At 36.9% G+C, this 20169-nt stretch overlaps 2 protein-coding genes and 1 pseudogene across 3 annotated transcripts; 1 reads left to right on the top strand and 2 right to left on the bottom strand.

Annotated features, from left to right (window-relative positions):
- The first annotated feature begins 721 nt into the window (after positions 1-721).
- LOC143557777 (uncharacterized) lies at positions 722-2059 on the top strand. Its single transcript, XM_077046772.1, has one exon. The coding sequence runs from the start codon at positions 722-724 to the stop codon at positions 2057-2059; it is 1338 nt and encodes a 445-aa protein (XP_076902887.1).
- A 3073-nt stretch (positions 2060-5132) lies between these two features.
- LOC143557764 (exocyst complex component SEC6-like) lies at positions 5133-12299 on the bottom strand (annotated as a pseudogene). Its single transcript, XR_013139629.1, has 23 exons — positions 12174-12299; positions 11971-12009; positions 11811-11899; positions 11628-11718; positions 11442-11531; positions 11279-11358; positions 11058-11150; positions 10859-10885; positions 10650-10745; positions 10469-10557; positions 7616-7650; positions 7497-7541; positions 7359-7413; positions 7130-7238; positions 6933-7070; positions 6652-6831; positions 6248-6331; positions 6058-6144; positions 5935-5979; positions 5773-5851; positions 5616-5685; positions 5403-5490; positions 5133-5234 (listed from the first exon to the last, which is right to left on the bottom strand). The product of XR_013139629.1 is annotated as an exocyst complex component SEC6-like (transcript).
- Positions 12300-17176: 4877 nt separating this feature from the next.
- On the bottom strand, positions 17177-19497 carry LOC143557765 (uncharacterized). The gene is made up of 2 exons (XM_077046759.1): positions 18530-19497; positions 17177-17355 (listed from the first exon to the last, which is right to left on the bottom strand). The coding sequence occupies exons 1-2, from the start codon at positions 19457-19459 to the stop codon at positions 17350-17352; spliced, it is 936 nt and encodes a 311-aa protein (XP_076902874.1). The 5' UTR covers positions 19460-19497; the 3' UTR covers positions 17177-17349.
- Between the last annotated feature and the right edge of the window lie 672 nt (positions 19498-20169).

Below are 20169 nucleotides of genomic sequence, written 5' to 3'. Positions count from 1 at the left end.
CTCATTTTGAATTAGAGCTACATTAACTAACTTGATGAATTAAGTTTAAAAGACTTGCAAAATTATAAAAACCTGAATATACATGTATCCAACTTAGGTTACCAATATCATTTCAAAATACAATATCCACTAGTCAAGAAAATAACATACCGGTGCTAGATAGTTTTTAAGAGAAATGAAAGTTGAGCTAAAAATAAGCATGAATACAAATTGGAATTCAAGAAATAACATCAATTGAGCTAAATTAATGCAGCTTTAGGTATATATTAGTTATTTTTTATTTTTATTTTTATTTGATGTGGTCAGTGACTTCAATTTGGAGAAGACAAAACTTGCCCTCGAGGTGTTTCCATCGACCAGAGAATTCTCATATATTTCCTTGCATTCTCGTACAACCTGGATTTGGGATGAGAATATAAGATTCAAGTTGTGCATGCGCGTGCTATTTAATTTGTTATCTTTTAATTTGAATAAGTCTTTTGTTTTGATATAGTCAAGGTTGTTAGCTGAGTTATTGGTAACCGTTTATTAGTCCGTTGTATGAGCTCTATTTAAGGAGTCTCTTTCCTGTGATTAATCATAAGAAAATCTTTTATCCAATTCATTCATATTGTTATTCCATCAGCTTGGCATCAGAGCACCAGTCTGATTCAATCCCTAATCAACATAACCCTAGCCGTATCATTATTCAAAAACCCTAATCTGTTCTTGCCTCCGATCCATGGCAGAACAAACCAGTACCCTTCCTACTGCTCCAGCACCTATTCCCGTGTTCAAAGGGGAAGGCTACAAATATTGGAGTGTTCGTATGAAGACGATTCTGAGATCAAGAGATTTATGGGACCTTGTTCATGATGGGTTTGATGCAGCCGAGAAAGATGTTGGAAAATTAAAGAACTCTCAAAAGAGAGATGCTCATGCCATGGCCATCATTCAACAGGCCGTGCATGACCAACTCTTCTCTCGGATTGCTGCCGTTTCCACTGCTAAAGATACATGGGAGATATTAAGAATGGAATTTCAAGGCGATTCACAAGTGAAGGTTGTTAAGCTTCAAGGTTTGAGAAGGGAATTTGAAAATCTTACTATGAAGGAAAGTGAGGTTGTTGGAGATTACTTTGGAAGAGTCATGGCTCTTGTTAGTCAGAAAAGAGCCTATGGAGAGGAGATCTCAGACCAAACTATTGTGGAAAAGGTACTTCGTAGTCTTAGTTCCAGATTTGATTATGTTGTACCTTCCATAGAAGTTGGTCATGACCTTTCAAAGCTGACTCCGGTTAAACTAATGGGATGCCTGCAATCCCAAGAAGAAAGGATGAACATTCGATCTACCCCTGAAAAACAAAATTCAGGAGATGAGCAAGCTCTTCAAGCTATGCAAGAAAATAACCGACCCTTTAAAAACTCATCATTTAGAGGACGAGGGAGGTTATCGTTCAGGGGTAGAGGCAGAGGGAGAAGCCAAGACAGAAGTAAAGTCCCTCAATATACTCATTGCAAGAAGATTGGTCATGAAAGAAAGGATTGTTGGTATTTGGAAGAGCAATCTGCAGCTAATATGGCTACTGATTCAGAAGATGCACTGGAAGATAGTGAGCAGCGACTGTTCATGGCTTGTATTGAAGATCAAGTGTCTCTCATGGCTGATGATACATGCAACTCCACTCCTTCACACTTATGGTTTCTTTATTCAGGTGCCTCTAACCACATGACAGGATGCAAAGAGAGCTTTATCTCTCTTGATGATAGTTTCAAAATGTCTATGAGACTTGGAGACAAGAAGATCTTGATGGTTGAAGGAAAGGGAACTGTCAAGATAACCACACCAAGTGGTTCCACACGGCTCTTGGATGATGTTTGTCTTGCCCCTCACTTAGGCTACAACTTACTAAGTGTGGGACAATTAATGAGAAAGGGATACTCACTGTTTTTTGATGATGGAAAGTGCATCATAAAGAGCAAGGCCAATGGTCGTGTTCTCATGGAGGTACCAGTTCAAAGTAACAACATGTTCCTGCTTGATGCTGCTAATCCGTTTCGAGAAGAAAGGCAGAGGTGACCACTAATATCCAACCAATTGATGACAAGTCTCTTCTATGGCACAAGAGGTATGGTCACTATCATTTTCAAAGCCTTAAGCTATTACATGACAAGCACATGATTACTGGTTTACCTAGCATTAAGCATGCAGACAAGTGTGAAGGGTGTGTAGTAGGTAAACAGGCAAAAGAAAGCTTTCCATTCAAATCATGGAGAGCTACCAAACCATTGGAACTTGTACACACAGACATTTGTGGTGCCATGCAAGCAACAAGCATGGGTGGAAGTAAGTTCTATTTACTGTTCATTGATGATTATACTATAATGGTTTGGGTTTACTTTATTAAAGATAAATCAGAAGCTTTTGCCAAATTTAAAATCTTTAAGCTCATGGTTGAAAAAGAAAGTGAGCATGAAATTAAAGTCTTAAGGTTTGATAGAGGTGGTGAATACACCTCTAATGAATTTAATTCTTTTGTGAATCATTTGGTATTAAAAGGGAACTAACCGTGCCATATACTCCTGAGCATAATGGTGTTGTTGAAAGAAAAAACAGGACTATAATGGGCATGCCAAGAAGTATGATGAAACAAATGAATCTTCCTAATCAATTTTGGGCAGAGGCTGTTGCAACTGCAGTCTATCTATTCAACATAGCCACTACCAAAGCTGTTAGAAACATTACACCCTATGAAGCCTGGAGCCAAAAGAAGCCTTCTGTTAATCATTTAAGGGTGTTTGGGTGTGTGGCTTATGGTCTCATCCCTGCTCAGTTTAGAAAGAAGCGGGATAAGAAGTCTGAGAAGTGTATCTTTATCGGATACTCTACACAAAGCAAGGGCTATAGACTCTATAATCCAGACACAAAGAAGTTCCTTACCAGAAGGGATGTCACATTCATGGAAAATGAAAAATGGAATTGGTGCAGCTCCTTATCAAACAACTTTCAAACTTATTACACTGACCCGTTTTCAATCATTCCTGATGAACCTGCCACAACTGAACCCTCATTTGAACCTCAAACACCTGCTGCTGCTGCTGCTGCTGCTGCTGCTGCTGCTGCTGCTCAAAATCAAACTCCTATGCAATCACCTCTTCAATCTCCTATTACACCCAACACAAACTCCACCTATTCCTCTAACCAGCCAGCTTCCTCATCTAACTCAAATACCTCAACTACTTATACTACTTCACAAAGCAATCCTACCCTGATCCAAGAAGTCAAAGAATGAAAGGCTTAAATGATGTGTATTGTGAAGAAGAAAAGATTGATGTAGAAGAAGACTTTTATGCCTGCCAATTTGCTCTCACAGCCATCGATCCTAATTCTTATGAAGAAGCTAGCAAGAAGCAAGAGTGGCAGGATGCTATGGTTGAGGAAATAAAGTCAATTGAAAAGAATGCTACATGGGAACTTGTGAAGTTATCATATGACAGGAAGGTAGTTGGTCTAAAATGCCTCTTTAAGACCAAGATAGGCCCGGATGGAAAAGTGTTAAAGTATAAAGCAAGACTCGTGGCTAAAGGCTACACTCAACTTCCTGGAATTGATTACCAGGAAACATTTGCACCTGTGGCAAGATTTGAAACCATTAGAGTGGTGTTGAGTGTGGCTGCTCAAAGAGGATGGAAGGTACACCAATTAGATGTTAAATCAGCCTTTTTAAATGGGGAGTTAAATGAAGAAATTTATGTTGAACAACCATCTGGTTTTGAAGTTCAAGAAAAGGAGAACCATGTGTATAAACTCAAGAAGGCTTTGTATGGCCTAAAGCAAGCTCCCAGAGCTTGGTGTTCCAAGATTGATACCTACTTCATCAACAACGGGTACAAGAGAAATGAGAATGAGCCCACTCTATATGTTAAGAATGAATCCAGTGAAGAGGTTATGTACATTTGCTTATATGTTGATGATATAATTTGTACTTGCTCTTCCGCTGAGTTGATTGCAGATTTTAAAGAAGGAATGAAAAAAGCCTTTGATATGACAGATCTGGAGCTACTTAGGTTCTTTCTTGGCTTAGAAGTGAAACAAACCAGGGAGGGTTTGTTCTTGAGTCAGGAGAAGTATGCAAGGAGCCTAATCTCAAAGTTTGGTATGAAAAATTGCAATCTTGAAAACACACCAATGAACTCAAGTGAGAAATTGCAGATTGAAGATGGAGCTGATAAGTGTAATGAAGTTACTTATAGAAGCCTTGTGGGTGGGTTGATTTACCTAACCCATACTCGACCTGATCTTGCTTATGCGGTGAGCATGATCTCAAGGTTTATGCAATCTCCGTCTAAGTTTCACTATGGAGCTGCAAGAAGAGTTCTAAAATACGTGGCGGGTACTCTCAAGTTTGGGATTTGGTATGCAAAAGGAGTTGAGATTGAGTTGATTGGTTTTTCTGACAGTGATTGGGCAAGCTGTTCAGATGATAGAAAGAGTATTTCAGCTAGTGTGTTTACCCTTGGAAGTGGAGCTGTTACTTGGAGTTCAAAAAAGCAGTCCACGGTTGCATTATCCAGCACTGAAACTGAATACATAGCAGCTACAGCTGCTACTTGTCAAGCTTTGTGGTTAAGAAGAGTGCTAGAGGATCTTGGAATAAAGCAAACTCAAGCAACAGCTCTATATTGTGATAACAGGTCCACTATTAGTTTGAGTAAAAATCCGGTGATGCATAGCAGGTCTAAACATATTGAGCTGAAGTATCACTTCATTCGTGAGATGGTGAATCAAGATCAGGTGGCTTTGAAGTATTGCAAGACTAATGAACAATTGGCTAATATGTTGACAAAGGCATTGGGTCGTGAGAAGTATGTGTTCTATAGACACTGGCTAGGAGTTATGGAGCTTGAATCAAGGGAGGGTGATGAAATATGATCCAAGTTGTGCATGCGCGTGCTATTTAATTTGTTATCTTTTAATTTGAATAAGTCTTTTGTTTTGATATAGTCAAGGTTGTTAGCTGAGTTATTGGTAACCGTTTAGTAGTCCGTTGTATGAGCTCTATTTAAGGAGTCTCTTTCCTTTGATTAATCATAAGAAAATCTTTTATCCAATTCATTCATATTGTTATTCCATCAAAGAGTGGGTAGGAGATTTAGTAACTTACATTAAAACTTATGTATTGCGTGAAGAAATTCATAAGAACCTCTTCATCAACTCTCATCCGTTCAATTGTTTCCTCCTTGATGTAATTTTTCTACAAAAATAAAAAAATAAAAAAAAATTAACTTTAATGTTCTATATACATCAGAAAATAAACTTAGGACTAGTTGCATAAGTGTGTATTCACAGAATAATAATAATAATAATAATAATAATAATAATAATAAAGTATAAAAAAAATCATGAACCATTCTTCAGAAACCTGAGACAGAAAATGATCAACATAAACAATGACTGTTTGTTCCAGACATGATTCAACAAAATGCCTAAATGATCTCTCTTCGATATACCTAACAATTATCAAAAACCATGATTAAAAAAAAAGAAGAAGAATAACTGAAGTGCCCAACTAAAAACAAGTGGCCTGTACATGTACAACAAAAACAAGTTATTAATGTTAAAGCTTGAAACTTACATATTCATATCTGTAAAATAATCAACAAATGTTTTCACTAGGTATTCAGTAACTTGTCCTTCTCTCCATTCTGCACTCACAATAAAATCCATAATCCATAAAAACAAACAAGATAAAAGTAAACTGATAACATGATAGAAATTAAGGGAAGTTTTACCTTTATGATAAAGCTTGACCAATAATTTCTGCACCCCTGGATTATCAAATATGACGATGACAGTTTGACGTACACCATCCTAAATCAACTTAAAAGGTTAATACATAAAATTTATTATAAGTTTCGCACAGGCTAACACAATAGTAATAACTAATAACATACCTTTGCAACCTCCAGAAAGCCTTTACAGGTGTCTTCAAAATTAACCTGATGCAAAGATCAAAGTTGTAAGTTTAAGTGTAATTAGAAAACAAAACAATTTGACTTCTCAATTTTAAAAATAACCTGCTCCGCATAATTTTCTGTAAGAGCATCAATAGTGCTAGAAGCGAGCTCCATAGCAAGATCATAGCATCGCAAATTATTGTTAATCTGTCGTTATTAACAAGAGTTGAGTGGATTTGAGCATCTGTTTAATTTTATGGGAAGCTTAAACAACTTAAATAAACACGGAAAAACACAGAAAACTGCAAACCATGGCGTATATTGGTTCTAAACCAATTTCAGAAGCAAGTTCTTCCAGTCTCTTTATTTCAAATGCTTGGAAATCATTCATTGCCTGTTAAACAACTTGCATTCCGATTAATTTATGTATGAGAAAACACTGAGAGTCCCAAAATAGTGTCATACCAGATAATTTGAATTTTTACCATCTGTTTATTTGATTTTTCTAGTTTAGTGCTCCATTCGATTTTAAAACTGCAGTATCCAACTTACTTTTCGTAAAATAGAAATATTACCATCAAAATTTGATTTATTTTGATTTTTGTTCTAATGCAAGTCTTTTTATATTGCAGTGTCATCTACAAACCATTTCATATGTAACTTGTGCAACAATATGATTTTTTATAAATAGAAATGTTCTGATATTATACATACCTGAATGACGAACAAAGCGATTCTGTATAGCATGACTTCTGTGCTATTTTCTCTAACAATTTGCACTTGTTCTCCTAAGATTGTGAAAAAGTCAACAGCAGCTGGAGTGTAAAGCTTCCCTTTGGCTTTCGATTTTGGTGGTCGTACTTTATCAGCATCAAGTATATTCAAACACCATTTCTGAAAACAATTAAAGCAAAAGGGCCACAAAAAAATCAAGAGTAACATAACGCTCCTTTGATATGAAGAAAAAATTGATCATAACATAATAACAAGTTCACCCTTGTTGCTTGCATTCTCTCAACATATGAATCCATTAGGGAATCCACTGCACCACTTTCTGAACAAACTTGAGCTAATGACTCATCAACTCCAAGTGCAATCAGGCTAGCTTCGTACTCAGCCACCCACCAAGTTACCTGATTTCATTTTTAGTTATAAGTCATTTTATGATGATCAGAAATTACATGCAAAATACCTTTAAGATTTCCATATTCGTAATATCATTAATACGCCCATTAAGTAGCCTTAGCCACTGAATAAACCTCTCTGTGTACAAATTCACCATCAGCTGGAATATTTCATATCTGCAAACTCAAGTTCAAATTAGAAGTTAACTAAAAACTGCTTAAGCAAAGAATCATTGTGCCACTTTAATAAACTGAAAAACTAAAATAAAATAACACAAAAAAATAGTTTAAAGAAACCTAGGAGGAAAACAAGGAGCCACAAATCGTATATGTCTCCCAGCTCTTCCGCAATCTGAAAATAATTTACAAATAACTGCTCAACTGGCAACTTTTATCCTCAGTTTAACTAGAGCTGCAGCCATGAGTTATGCATACCTTTCTTGCCTCATCTATTGCACCTTTTAAGTTTTCAAAGACTTGCTGTCACAAGAACATTGCTATGATTACATGGCAAAAATATTATAATAAATTGCGTATATAGGTTGAAGAAATACTTCTGACAGTAGTTTGCTAAATCTTTTTTCAACTGCTATTATTATATGCTTATTGTTGGGTTCGTAGGCCTTGTTGGCCCGGTTTATTATATGAAGTCAAAAGAGGAGACGGGTGTGGGCGGTCGGGCCCAAGCCCGGCCCGGTTTAGATTTCTTGCATAATAATTTACTAACCCTAGCTCAGTCTCTATATAAACAACATTATGTACTTGTAATATTTGGTCACTCAATAAAGATATACCTAGTTGCCACCCGTGGACGTAGGTCAGTTTAGACCGAACCACGTTAAATCCTCGTGTACGTTTACTGCTTTCGTGTGTGTGTTCAGTTTCGTGTGTGCGTTTAATCCTAACAAGTGGTATCTAGAGCTTAAGTTCGAATCACACGAAGAACACGGTGAACCAGTTCCGCGTGTCGCCGCCGCACCAGTGATCGGGGCTAGGGTTCCGCCGCGTTACCGCTAACTGCTGCTAGGGTTTCGCTGCCACCAGTTGCCACAGGTCAGATTCAGGTTGTCGATCTAGTTTTTCGGTGTTGGCAGCTAGCCGACGTATCCAGCGATCGACCGGAAGGTTGAAAAGAAGTTTTGCGAGTCGAGATCCTACTTTGCAAAGTACGAGTCAATAACAGCGAATCAAGATCCTATTTTCGTTGAAGAACAGTTTCAAGTCAGAAGAAATTTAAAGAAACTTAGAACCAGTGCCAACCGCGTTTGTCAGGTTTATCGTTTCAGTTTAAAGTTTCGGTTTCTGATTTACAGTTCGTTATTCCGCTGCGGGTTAAATAGGTTGATTGTTTAACAGAGTTCAGTAGAACAGTCGTTAAGTTCAGGCCCTTGCCATTGCTGTGTCTATCTCTGTTTTTATCCAGTTTTTCGTTTTAGTCATTGTTATGGCAGAAGACGGAAAGGTTTCGATACAGAAGTTTGACGGACAGAAGTTCGGTTGGTGGAAGATGCAGATTGAGGCACTACTTTGTCAGAAAGACTTGGATGTAGTGTTTGAGGATGAAAAACCAGAAAAGTTGTCAGAAGCAGATTGGAAGAAGTTAGACAAGAAAGCTAGGGCTTGTATTACATTGTCGTTGTCGGAAGATGTGGCGTTTAACATCATGAAAGAAACCACAGCACGTGGTATGATGGAGGCGCTATCCAACATGTATGAGAAGCCTTCGGCAGCGAATAAGGTCTATCTTATCAGAGAGCTAGTGACAACTCGAATGAAAGAGGGTGGGTCAGTTACAACTCATATCAATAATCTTAATTCGATCTTGTCCCGCTTAGTGTCAGTTGACATTAAGTTTGATGATGAAGTTCAAGGCCTCTTGTTATTATCCTCTTTGCCCGACAGTTGGTCGCAAACAGTGACTGCAGTTTGTAGTTCGTCTACAAATATTACTTTCGATGGGATTCGAGATCTGATTCTGGGAGAAGATTCAAGACGCAGAAGTTCAGGTGAATCATCAGGCAATATGCTAGTCACAGAAGGTAGAGGTAGGGGAAAACAGCGAGGCAGTGGGAGCAGGAAGAGGAGTCAGTCTAAGACTCGTAAGGATATTGAATGTTGGGGTTGTAAAGAGAAAGGACACTTCAGGAATCAGTGTCCGAATGGTAAGAAAGAGGTGAACGTTACAGAAGACACAGATGACGGGGTCAGTAGTGATGAGGCTTTGGTTTGTAGTGTTGAGAGTAGCGTTGATGCTTGGGTGATGGATTCTGGTGCATCGTTTCATGCCACTCACTGTAGTGAAACGATGAAGAATCTTAAATTTGGGGATTTTGGAAAGGTTCGACTAGCGAATGATGATATTTTAGAGGTTACGGGTATGGGAGACGTTGATTTGATAACTTCAGCCGGTACTTCTTGGACTTTGAAAGACGTGAGGGTTATTCCAAGTTTGAAGAAACGTTTGATTTCAGTTGGGCAGTTGGATGACCAAGGGCACGATGTTAAGTTCGGGAATGGGCAGTGGAAAGTAGTCAAAGGGAATCTCGTTGTTGCTCGTGGCAAGAAAATGGGTTCGTTGTATATGGTCGATATGTCATCGAAAGGAGTGGATCCAGTTTTGGTGAAAGACAAAATCCGGTTCACAGAATCTCGTGGGCAGAAGAAGGTTCGTTTTGCAAGTAACAAACCCAGAGCCAAAGTGAAGATTCAGGATGAACGAGCTAGGAAGGTTAAATCAGTTGGGGGACATCGTGACAGTGGGAGCACAGGTCGTGTTTCAGTTACAGTTCCAGGTCGACAGTGGATTAAGAAAACCAGTATTCCAGCTGTAAAAGTCTCTCCAATGAATTACTTGCTGAATATGGAGAGTGTTTGTTCTCAGGTTATCTCAGGATCCGGTAGTTCGTTACAGTGGGAGCCGGTAGGGACAGAGAATGGGTCAGGGGCAGTTTCAGCCATGACTGACGTGTTGGAGCTCCGGGGAGCTTCAACGGGCCTTCAGGTTAATTGATGAGAAGGCGGTGGCAACTAGAAGAAGTTTAATGTTCAGATTACAGAAGTACAATCAGGAGTGCAGACGAGAGTACTCAAGGCCTCCGAGTGGGAGATTGTTGGGTTCGTAGGCCTTGTTGGCCCGGTTTATTATATGAAGTCAAAAGAGGAGACGGGTGTGGGCGGTCGGGCCCAAGCCCGGCCCGGTTTAGATTTCTTGCATAATAATTTACTAACCCTAGTTCAGTCTCTATATAAACAACATTATGTACTTGTAATATTTGGTCACTCAATAAAGATATACCTAGTTGCCACCCGTGGACGTAGGTCAGTTTAGACCGAACCACGTTAAATCCTCGTGTACGTTTACTGCTTTCGTGTGTGTGTTCAGTTTCGTGTGTGCGTTTAATCCTAACACTTATAGCATTTATCTTTGTAGCATTTTCCCTGTTTTGCCTTTTGCACTGCCAGGTTTTTAAAAAATGCAATTGCAGAAGTGGATTTTCTGCATTTAAGGGTCAAATGAAGTAACATTTTAGAAAAACTATAATAAGGTTAATTAGTGTGTATATTTAATTTATTAACAATTATACGTACTTTTCAGCCACGTGAGAATTTGCTACTGCTGTGGTTGCACAACCACCTTCAGCCTCAACAGTTTGTTCATCACGAATCTCTTGCATTTCAACAACTCTACAAGTGTGGTAGCAAATACAAGGTGTATTAGTTTTGAACAAAAAAGTTTTTAGAAGATTCAATAAACCAGATCCAAAAAAATGTTAATGCTGCTGAATAATAAAAAATACCTTAAAGCACGCACAAGTGTTTGTGGGCTGCAATTAAGACACATGATGACGCTCGTAAACCAAAAGTTGCAAATTAAGAAACATCGCATACAAAGAACGGACGTATTAAAAACTTTTGAATTTGGAATCATGAAATCATACAGCATGGTGGATACAAAAGTACCTAGATAAGGAAGGATACAGCTGTAAATTAGCATACCTTTCTTTAGCAAGTTCAAAAAAGTTAGAAATATGTGACCATAAGGTCTGCTCAAATGTTTCCCAAGTTCGATCTACTTCTTCAAAATACTCCCTGTAAATTTTCCATGGTAAAAGTGTCAACCAAAAACCTTTTTTAGTGTGATTAGCATTTAACATAATGATTTATTTTGCAAATCACCAAAATGTTAAAAATTTTAAATAAGAGACTTTGACCCTGACCTTAGACTGTCGACCTCCGCTTTATGAGATCCTGCAGCAGCTAATGCGAACCTCCGCTTTCCATCAAGAGCTGTTAACCTCTGAAATTTATGAAGGAAAAAAGCATATATAACAGTCAACATAGGATTAAACTTTAATACTTTGTGTAACATTGCATCCCTACCTCATATGTGTATATGAGATCTTTATCATTACTTAAGGAATCAAGTGCGGCAGCAGCTTCCACAGAAAATGACATCATCTCCTCTAGGTCCTAACAGAGGCATTAATTTTATTTTATTCTTAAAAAATAAGATGAAGCAAGGAAGACAAAAATTGCTCCATGATTGGCTGTTTTAGACACGCATACCTTCAATGTGGTGTTTAAGTTATTCCGTGCATTGCTAAGAAGCTTAATCTGATCATGATTATCAATTAACGTATCGCATTCTTGACATAACCTGAATGAGTAAAACACGATAATTAGTCTTAAAGGGTCAACTATATCTATTTGAGTCAAAAAGACTTACAAAAATGACTTTATCAAATGTACCTACGAATACAAGCAAAGTTCTCACATAGATTATTTACAATATTATCAGATGATGCAAGTGCTTTTAAAACAGCTTGTGCCTCTTCAACCTGTAAATAATGCACGCAAAAAATCGAAAGCATTATCATTCAGGACTAAAGTTTGAACCAAAATAATTTACCTGTTGAGCAACCATGGTGCTAAGTTGTGCATCATTCGCCTGAAACAAAGGAAAGAAAAGGTTAAGTGGAAGTTATTTCCTTCCTTGGCTGTCAATAATAATCATGCCGAGTGCCTTTTAAGCAACTAAAGTTTCATATTCCTAATGGAACTTGAAGGTAGAAGAATGGAGAAAGAAACAAGCTAGTATTAAGATCCAAAAACCTGTTGGCGTGCAATGTAATCCGCCTTTATTGAAGAAGTTGATTGCAAAAGCTCAGGAAGCGGCAAGAGCTTCGCAACCACGCCAACTGCATACTCCTCAGCTTCCATCATCTTGCCTGACATTATACAAGCATCAGCGTGCCTGTACAGTGGCGGAGCCAGGAATTATTTCATATGGGTTTGGAAGATTTAATAACTATCCGACATCAAAGTATTCGGGTTTGGATGGGTCGGGTCGGATCACATATAAAATACAATATCATTATTAAACAAAAGTCATCGTCAACATTCAATAAAATATAAAGTAATTTATATAAGACACAAACATTAAAAAATCATCTTTTATTAACTCCAACTCTTTGTTGTACCATTTTATTATATGCTATTTGTATTAAAGAATTGATCAAACCTTAACATTTAGAAGTTTGAACACATTATATCTCAAAAATCTAATTATGTGTGTATTTTTGAATGCTAATAGAGAAGATTATATAAAATCATAACAAAATAAGAATATCTAGTAATATTATCAGTAAAAATACTTTAGTTGGCATATTTCATTTCAAGTTAACGAAAATAAGATGAAAACTATTAAAAATAAATAAAGAAAAAGCTAATAAAAACTTTTAAATATTAGGCGCTTAGCCATGCTAGGTGTACCCCCAACTTTCAGTGATAAAAAAGGAAGCAGATGAATTAGCAGGTAATATATATAGGTCCTACTAAAAAAAGCTAAATAATTAATTGTTATTGTGTTATCCTTTTTTGTAACTTTCTTATTTCATCATCGTCTTCTTCTTTCTATTCTGGTTGCCGGCCGAAAAAACAAAAACCAGTAATTTTTTTTATAACAACAGTCTTTTAAAATGATAATGGGTTCGTTCGCTAAAAAACAATGGATTCGTTCGTTAATACGATAGTGTAGGCTATATATAAAACCGAAAAAACACTGGATTCGGGCGAACCCGGTCTCGTAGGCGTACCTCCGCCATTATAATTATATCAGATAATTATTTGCAAATACCCAAATAATATATCTGATGAAGCAACTGATTAAATTGGTAAACAAATAATAAAATAAATCAAAGTCTAAAAGCCCTGATTAAAAACAAGAGAATCGGTGAATACATGACATGAGGGAAGTGTTAAGAAAAAGGTGGCGGCAATTGAAGGATGAATTGGTACTTATACTTACACAAGAGAAATAGATCAAAGGAAGACTTGGCGGCGAATGTATGTGTGTGAAGAACAACAACTGAAGGTCGCTTGTTTTGTCTTTGATTTGTTGTTGACACGCATTGACTGCTGTCTTTATTGCTCTTTATGTTCTGTTTACGTGCGTGCGTGTGTATATTCAGAGCTTGCTTGTAATCTCGAATAAATTAATTAATAATTAATTAATAATATTTGATAATCAATTTAAAATGGGACAAATTGAGTAGTTACGATTAGAGGTGCACACATCGGGTTTTTCAAATACCCAGGTTCAGGTATGGAACCGGGTTCGGGTATGACCGAGTATTGGAAAATCGGGTATTTGCCATACCCGGGTCGGGTTCGGGTCCGGGTATTGTTTCTAAAAACCATACTCTATGCATCGGGTTCGGGTCGGGTATAGAACCGGGTATTCTAAAACCGAGTATTTGAATACCCTATTTTCGAATATTGAAAAAACCCTATTTTTGGGTTTTTTTGGGGCTTTTTAGGGTTTTTTTCGGGTATAGATTGGATTTTTAAAGGGGTTACAATTTTGATGGGTATTTTTGGGTATTTTTCAAGTATTTTTTTGGGTAATTTCGGGTATTTGAAAAAACCCAGTTTCGGGTATTGGAAAAACCCGGTTCCGGGTATGGAACCGGTTCCGTTTTTCGGGTATTACCAGGTATAAATCGGGTCCGGTTCCGGGTACGGGTTTTGGTACTGAAACGCATACCATATTCGTACCCTACAGGTAGGGTCGGGTACGATTTCGGGTATATAAAAACCGGTTCCGGGTATTTTTCGGGTCCGGTTCGGGATTCGGGTTTTTTGTGCACTTCTACTCGCAATGAGCAAGAAGTCTGTTACAAAATAAAAAAAAAAACAACTGAAAATAAAACAGCCACACACTATAGAGGAAAATTAACAAAGTAAAACTTGCATAATTTTTCTCAATCTAATGTTGCCCTTTTGTGCCTATGTTTTACCACAAGAAGAAGGTAGACTTAATTTCATTTATCAGCTTGGTCGTTTGAAAGGGTATATTGTTGAAGATAAAGTCGTTCCTTGCTTTCCGAATCATACAACAAGCTACCACCTAGATAGCTTTAACTGCCATACATTTCTCCTTATTCTTCATGATTTTACATAGGTAATCAAGGATCTCCTCAACCGAGTTAAGATATCCCCGCTTTGGTAATTTGACACAATCATGTATTATTGACCGAATACCTCTTGAAACAGTTGTGGTTTTAGTCTTTTTCCCAGCCTCAGCAGAATATTATTCTCCTCCTTATGCAATAAGCCAATGTTTTTCCACACACCGCTAAGAGAGGATTTTACCGGTAATGAGTCCCATTTACGGGTGCCTCTGCGGATAGCGGAGATCACTTTTACCCTTACCCACAATGAGTCGTCACCATTCTTGTATCGGGATAACCATTTAGCAAGTAAGGCTTCGTAAGCTTCCAACTCCAAGACCCCCACATTCTTTATCAAGTACAATCTTATTCTAGGCCACCCAACTTATTTTATCTTCTGAACCACCTCAAAGGAATGATCTGCGCTTCTTTTCTAATTGTTTTAGAACTTTGAACGTCGAAAAGTAGTACATCTTGTTTGTTCGATATCTTAATTGTTGATTCAAGTATCCAATTCTTTCTTAAATATAAAAGGTATATGATTTGAACATGTTGATATTTGAGCGTTGGTATTTCTTATGAACCTATTATTGATGTTAGATTTTCCATGATCGTTATAGCAATTGTATGGGTTATTTATTAAGTGCTTGAAAGAATTAATGGCGACTAATGATAATCAATTAAGTGTTAAGGGACATGTGTGTGACATATATATCAACGAGGAACTATTACTTTTTCATGTCAAATTAGATTAATTAAGTCAATATCAAAACACTAAGGTTGATTAAAATTTAAACAATTATTTTCACGGCATGTATAAGCAAGGTCTTGGGGTGCAAGATTACGGAAATACCCTTAACTTTAATCTCTATTGTCTTAACGGAACGATTACAAGATAAACGAGGATCAACTGAAGTTGTAGTCACCAAAGTAAGTGTAGGAGCGGCTTGCTCAACAGTTGTAGTCACCACGTACTGTTGTCAGCTTTTGTTTCTTGTTTGTAGGTTTAGGAATACTCGGAGGAACATTGGGAACAGAAGGATCTGGGTTCTTAGAAATAACAACCCCTTTGCTTCAGCCTTAGCCGGTTTCTCCATCATAACGGCTTTGCCCTTATCCTTTCTACCACCATCATTATCATCACCATCACCACCATTTTCATCTTCAGAATCAGAATCATCATGACGCCATTGATTATTAGGAGGTGCAACATAGTTCGGATCACTCAAATGCCCAATCAATCTCTTGAACTTTCGCTTATGTCGCTCAGTCTGCCCATGACACACAAGCATTCTCTTCATTGTATCCATTGACATAGGTTGCAACATAATCACATCATTCAAAGCAGTGGGATCTTTGGGCAAGTTGGGTAGCAAACGATTGATGATAATATGCAAAAACCTCAGATACATCAATAGCTTGTCTTTCTTGTTGATGCAGTTCTCGATCATATGATAGAAGATCATCTCTGAGAAGTTGAATGACTTGTTGAGAATGAGAGCCACCATTGCAGATTGCAGCATATCTCTACACTTATCAAATCCAGCTCTTCTTCCTCCCACCCAAACAGTGAATAAGAACATACATCAAATACTTGTATTGCTCAAAGAGAAAGGCCTCCTTGTACTGCTTGATTCTTGTAAACAACCCCTTGATCAAATCACTATCAAAGCAACAAACATCATTATCAGAATCATGGAAGAGTAAGCTATCTTTGATAGTCTGTGGAGTAATCTTTATCTCGTGCTTCTGAATTGTTGCCTTGACACTCCGAGAAGCTGCATCATACCTTGCCGTGAATACATGGTTTGTTTGGTTGTTCAACACCGTTGAGTTGTCGGGTCTCTAAAAATTTTACACGAATAGGTAACTAAGAGCATTCTCATCCAACCTCTTATATTATGTGAGGGGTGTTTTTATAATTTAGAGAGTGATTCAGGGTGTTGTGAGTGAATAGTTTTTATATTTTAGAAAAAATTTCTGTATATTTGAAAAGTTACTATTCATACCCTATAATTTTTTAATATATTTTGAAAGTGGTTGTGAGTGAAGGAAAGAGAAAATGTTATGTTAAAAAGTATTATTTAATTGAAATAGAGAGAGAAAATAAAGTGAGTTTTAGTGTAATTTTTGGTTTGAAGATAGAGGGTGGGATGAGAATGCTCTAAAGCCGATCATTTCTCTTCCACTTTTGAGAAAGAAGGTTGGGCAAACAGTATAAACCTTAATATTATTCATATATAATAAACATGTCAACCCGTAAGGTAGACCAAACTCTGTTTAATCAACTTCAAGTATACTAACGAGTTTAGCCAGAAGACCAACCCAAACCCGTTTGGGCTAAACGCAAACCATGAAGTTTATGATTAGATTTGTTTCATACAAAACTCACCCTTTTTATGATATGCTAGATCCTACAAATTTATAATGGCATTCGTTTTCTCCTTCTGTATTTTAGTAAGATAAGATTGAAAAGGGGAACACTTTAAATTTTGTTTTCTTTTGATTTTCTGCAAAAACTAGTTTTGAAATATAATACTTTTATTTATGTGGATCACTTAGACAAGTAGATATGTTATCAGTACGTACATTATTATTATAGGCAAGCAAGCGTTATTTCTAAGGCACGGCATGATGAACAAAAGCATAATAATACCATAAACATGGGAAACAAAATAACAAGTGAACATATGATAAAGCAACCATAAATAAAACATGGATCTCAGGATCAAGTTCACATCCATCAACACCACCTTCATGCAGGGATAACAATTAAAAAACACAAACCTCAACTCATAAACACAACACCAACTCCCTTTATTCTTATCCACCATTCTCTACTCCTGCATAAATAAGACCCCGATTCAATAATGACGATAACAATAATAATCGCATTAACAATTTGTAAAGGATTTCATACACGCGAAATAATTGATAATTAGCAATGACATCATACGTGTTGCCCCCGGAACATACTAGGACAATGAACCATGTGAAATATGCATACTGTGTTTATCTATATCACATTGTTTTACAAAGCTTAATTCCTAGCTTGGTATTAAAAAGTGGGAGGCGCTCCAAAACATAAAATAGAACTTAAGTATGCAAGGCGTTGCTCCAAGTACGCCCAAATAAGCTTTACATTCAATCAAAAGTTGCATATGTTTCATCTCTTTGCATATCATCCTTTTTATCAAGTAAACGGTTCATGATCTCTTTATCCATTTGGTAGTATTTACATACAAACATCCTACAAATCCTAACTATGACCAATTTTGACCCAGTTTTGGGGGCCACCTCAAATCCATGAGGTCTTTTTCCTAGAATTTAAAGGCTCGAGGTCGGCTAGTTTCGAGCTCTATTTCCAAAGCTCCAGCTCAGCTCGGCCTGGTTCATTTACTGTTTATTACCTAGAACATGTTTGGGATTGAGTTTGAAAAATGCTTAATGGCTTATTGACTTTTTCAAAAAGCCACTTGAAAAACCAGGATTTGGTGCTTTTGGAAAATTGCTTTTTAACCCTTTCAAAAACTAAAATAAGAAAGATTTTTGTGATTGCCAAACACATTTTAATTTATTGGCTTTTTGAAAACACCAATAAGCCAATAAGCATTTTTCAAACTCAATCCCAAACATGCTCTTAATTTTTATACATTTATAACTTTTTTCATGTATATTTTAATTATCACTTTTATAATTAACAAACATATAATTAACATGTTAAATAGAAAAAAATATATAAAATAATAGGCTTGTTTAGGCTCACAAGCCAGCTCAAGCTTGGGCTCATTTACTAAAGAAGCTTACTTTTAGCCTCGAGCCGTTTAAGCTCGGCTTGAATCGAGCTTTAGGTGAGACGATATCAATGAGCAGCTTAACTCGTTTACACCCCTCAATTTTTAAAACCAAGATTCCTAGTCTTCTATGTTAGTTAATTGTACCTTGATGCCATTACAGAACCCGTATATGCATACAATAAAGATGAACACATGTTGACATAATAAAAATTGTACGCACCTCGTCATCGTCGTCATCGTCGTCCTCCTTCTTAAGGCGGGTGGTCCCACCTTCCTTATCAAGGGGAAGCTTCATCCCTCCAAATGGTGTCTCCACATCAATATTCCCTTTCAATGAATAACCAGTACCTTTCCCTCTAATCATATCCCACAAAGCCGAACCGCAATCTTTAGGCCTAAAGGTTATGGGAATATCAAGATAAGTAATACCATTTCTCTTAATATTCTCAGTTTTAGCAAGCTCCGCGCCTCCAATGCTGACATCACACAACCAAACCTCATAGTCAAGCGCATTCAACCCCAAATCAAAATCATTTTTGTTTTCCAACTTCAAATGAAGAGTCGCAATCGTTTCTTCAAACGAGAATTTCTGAAACTTAATCTTCTCAATATCAACGTCCGGTTTGTATGGTATCGGGATCTCCCCATTCTTCTCGAGAGGCAAAGTTATCCTCCCGAAAACAGGAACATCCACAATTAAGTCAACTTTGACTTTGTAAGGAATAATACTGCCAGGCTGGATATCAGCATATGTGTTCTTAATGTCATCATATATTAAACAAAGTGGGATTTGAACAGTTTCTGAACCGTGTGCGTGGATTGTGCCCGCATCAGGGATCAATCCGGATATTAACTTTCTTCCATCACTTTCGATTAAGTAATTGATGTCAATGAGAGGGATGGGAATCGGGTTTGGGTTTGTGACGAGCACGTCTACAATAAGATCAGCCTGTTTAAGGTTGATTTTTGGGATGTGGATTGCTTTGACATCAGCAGTTGGTTTTCCAAATCCAATTGTTTCTTCAATCTTTTCACCGATATCTTGAATAAAATCCTTTACTTTATCCAAAAAGCCACTGTTTTCACCTTCTTCATGTTCTTTTTCCTTAGAATCACGTTCCACTATCTCTGGTTTATCACACGAAGACATACCTTGAAAATAACAAAAATACTGGTGTTACATCATTAACTTTCAAAAGACTTTTATCTACACAACTAGTTGTAGGTGTTGCTCTATGTACAGCCAAATAAGCTTTATGTACAAGTAGAAGCTGCATCTCTCTAATCTTTTTACATATTAGCCGTTATATCAAGAAATCATTTATAATTTCTTCATCCGTATGGTTGTTTCTTCATCTCTCTACAGAACCTAACTTTGACCAAATTTGGTCTTGTTTTTGTTCATCAATTTGGCTTTCTAACAAACAATTTAGACAATCAAGTAATAATGCTAATTAACTCAATATCTTATTGTGATAACACAACCATCACTTGATTGAAACATAAAAATTTACAAGAGTTCTAATCAAACCAAATCCCTTTGGTTGTTTTTATACATTAGCCAATCAACCCTAACTTTGACCAAATTTGACCTAGTTTTTGTTCATCAATTTGGTTTTCTAACAACAATTTAGTCAATTCAAATAAAATCCTCACTAAACCAGCATCTAATAGTTGCAATACAACCGTCTCTTAATTAAAATATAAAATTTATAAAAGTTCTAATCAAACCAATACCTTTGGTTGCTTTTACATATCAGCCTCTATAGACCCTAACTTTGACCAACTTTGACCTAGTTTTTGTTCATCAATTTAGTGTTCTGACAAAAAAATTAGCCAATCAAGTAAAAATCCTAATTA

This window comes from Bidens hawaiensis, unplaced genomic scaffold (assembly GCF_021521415.1).
Source record: "Bidens hawaiensis isolate Kalapana, Puna unplaced genomic scaffold, B.hawaiensis_p1.1 tig00019115_1, whole genome shotgun sequence".
Classification (NCBI taxonomy): Eukaryota; Viridiplantae; Streptophyta; class Magnoliopsida; order Asterales; family Asteraceae; genus Bidens; species Bidens hawaiensis.
The sequence above is the reverse complement of the archived record's forward strand: the minus strand, read 5'-3'. Positions and strand labels throughout refer to the sequence as shown.

Bases quoted from the DNA above. Each gene is read 5' to 3' on its own strand.
- LOC143557777 (XM_077046772.1), top strand. From the start codon at position 722: ATGGCAGAACAAACCAGTACCCTTCCTACTGCTCCAGCACCTATTCCC.
- LOC143557765 (XM_077046759.1), bottom strand. From the start codon at position 19,459: ATGTCTTCGTGTGATAAACCAGAGATAGTGGAACGTGATTCTAAGGAA.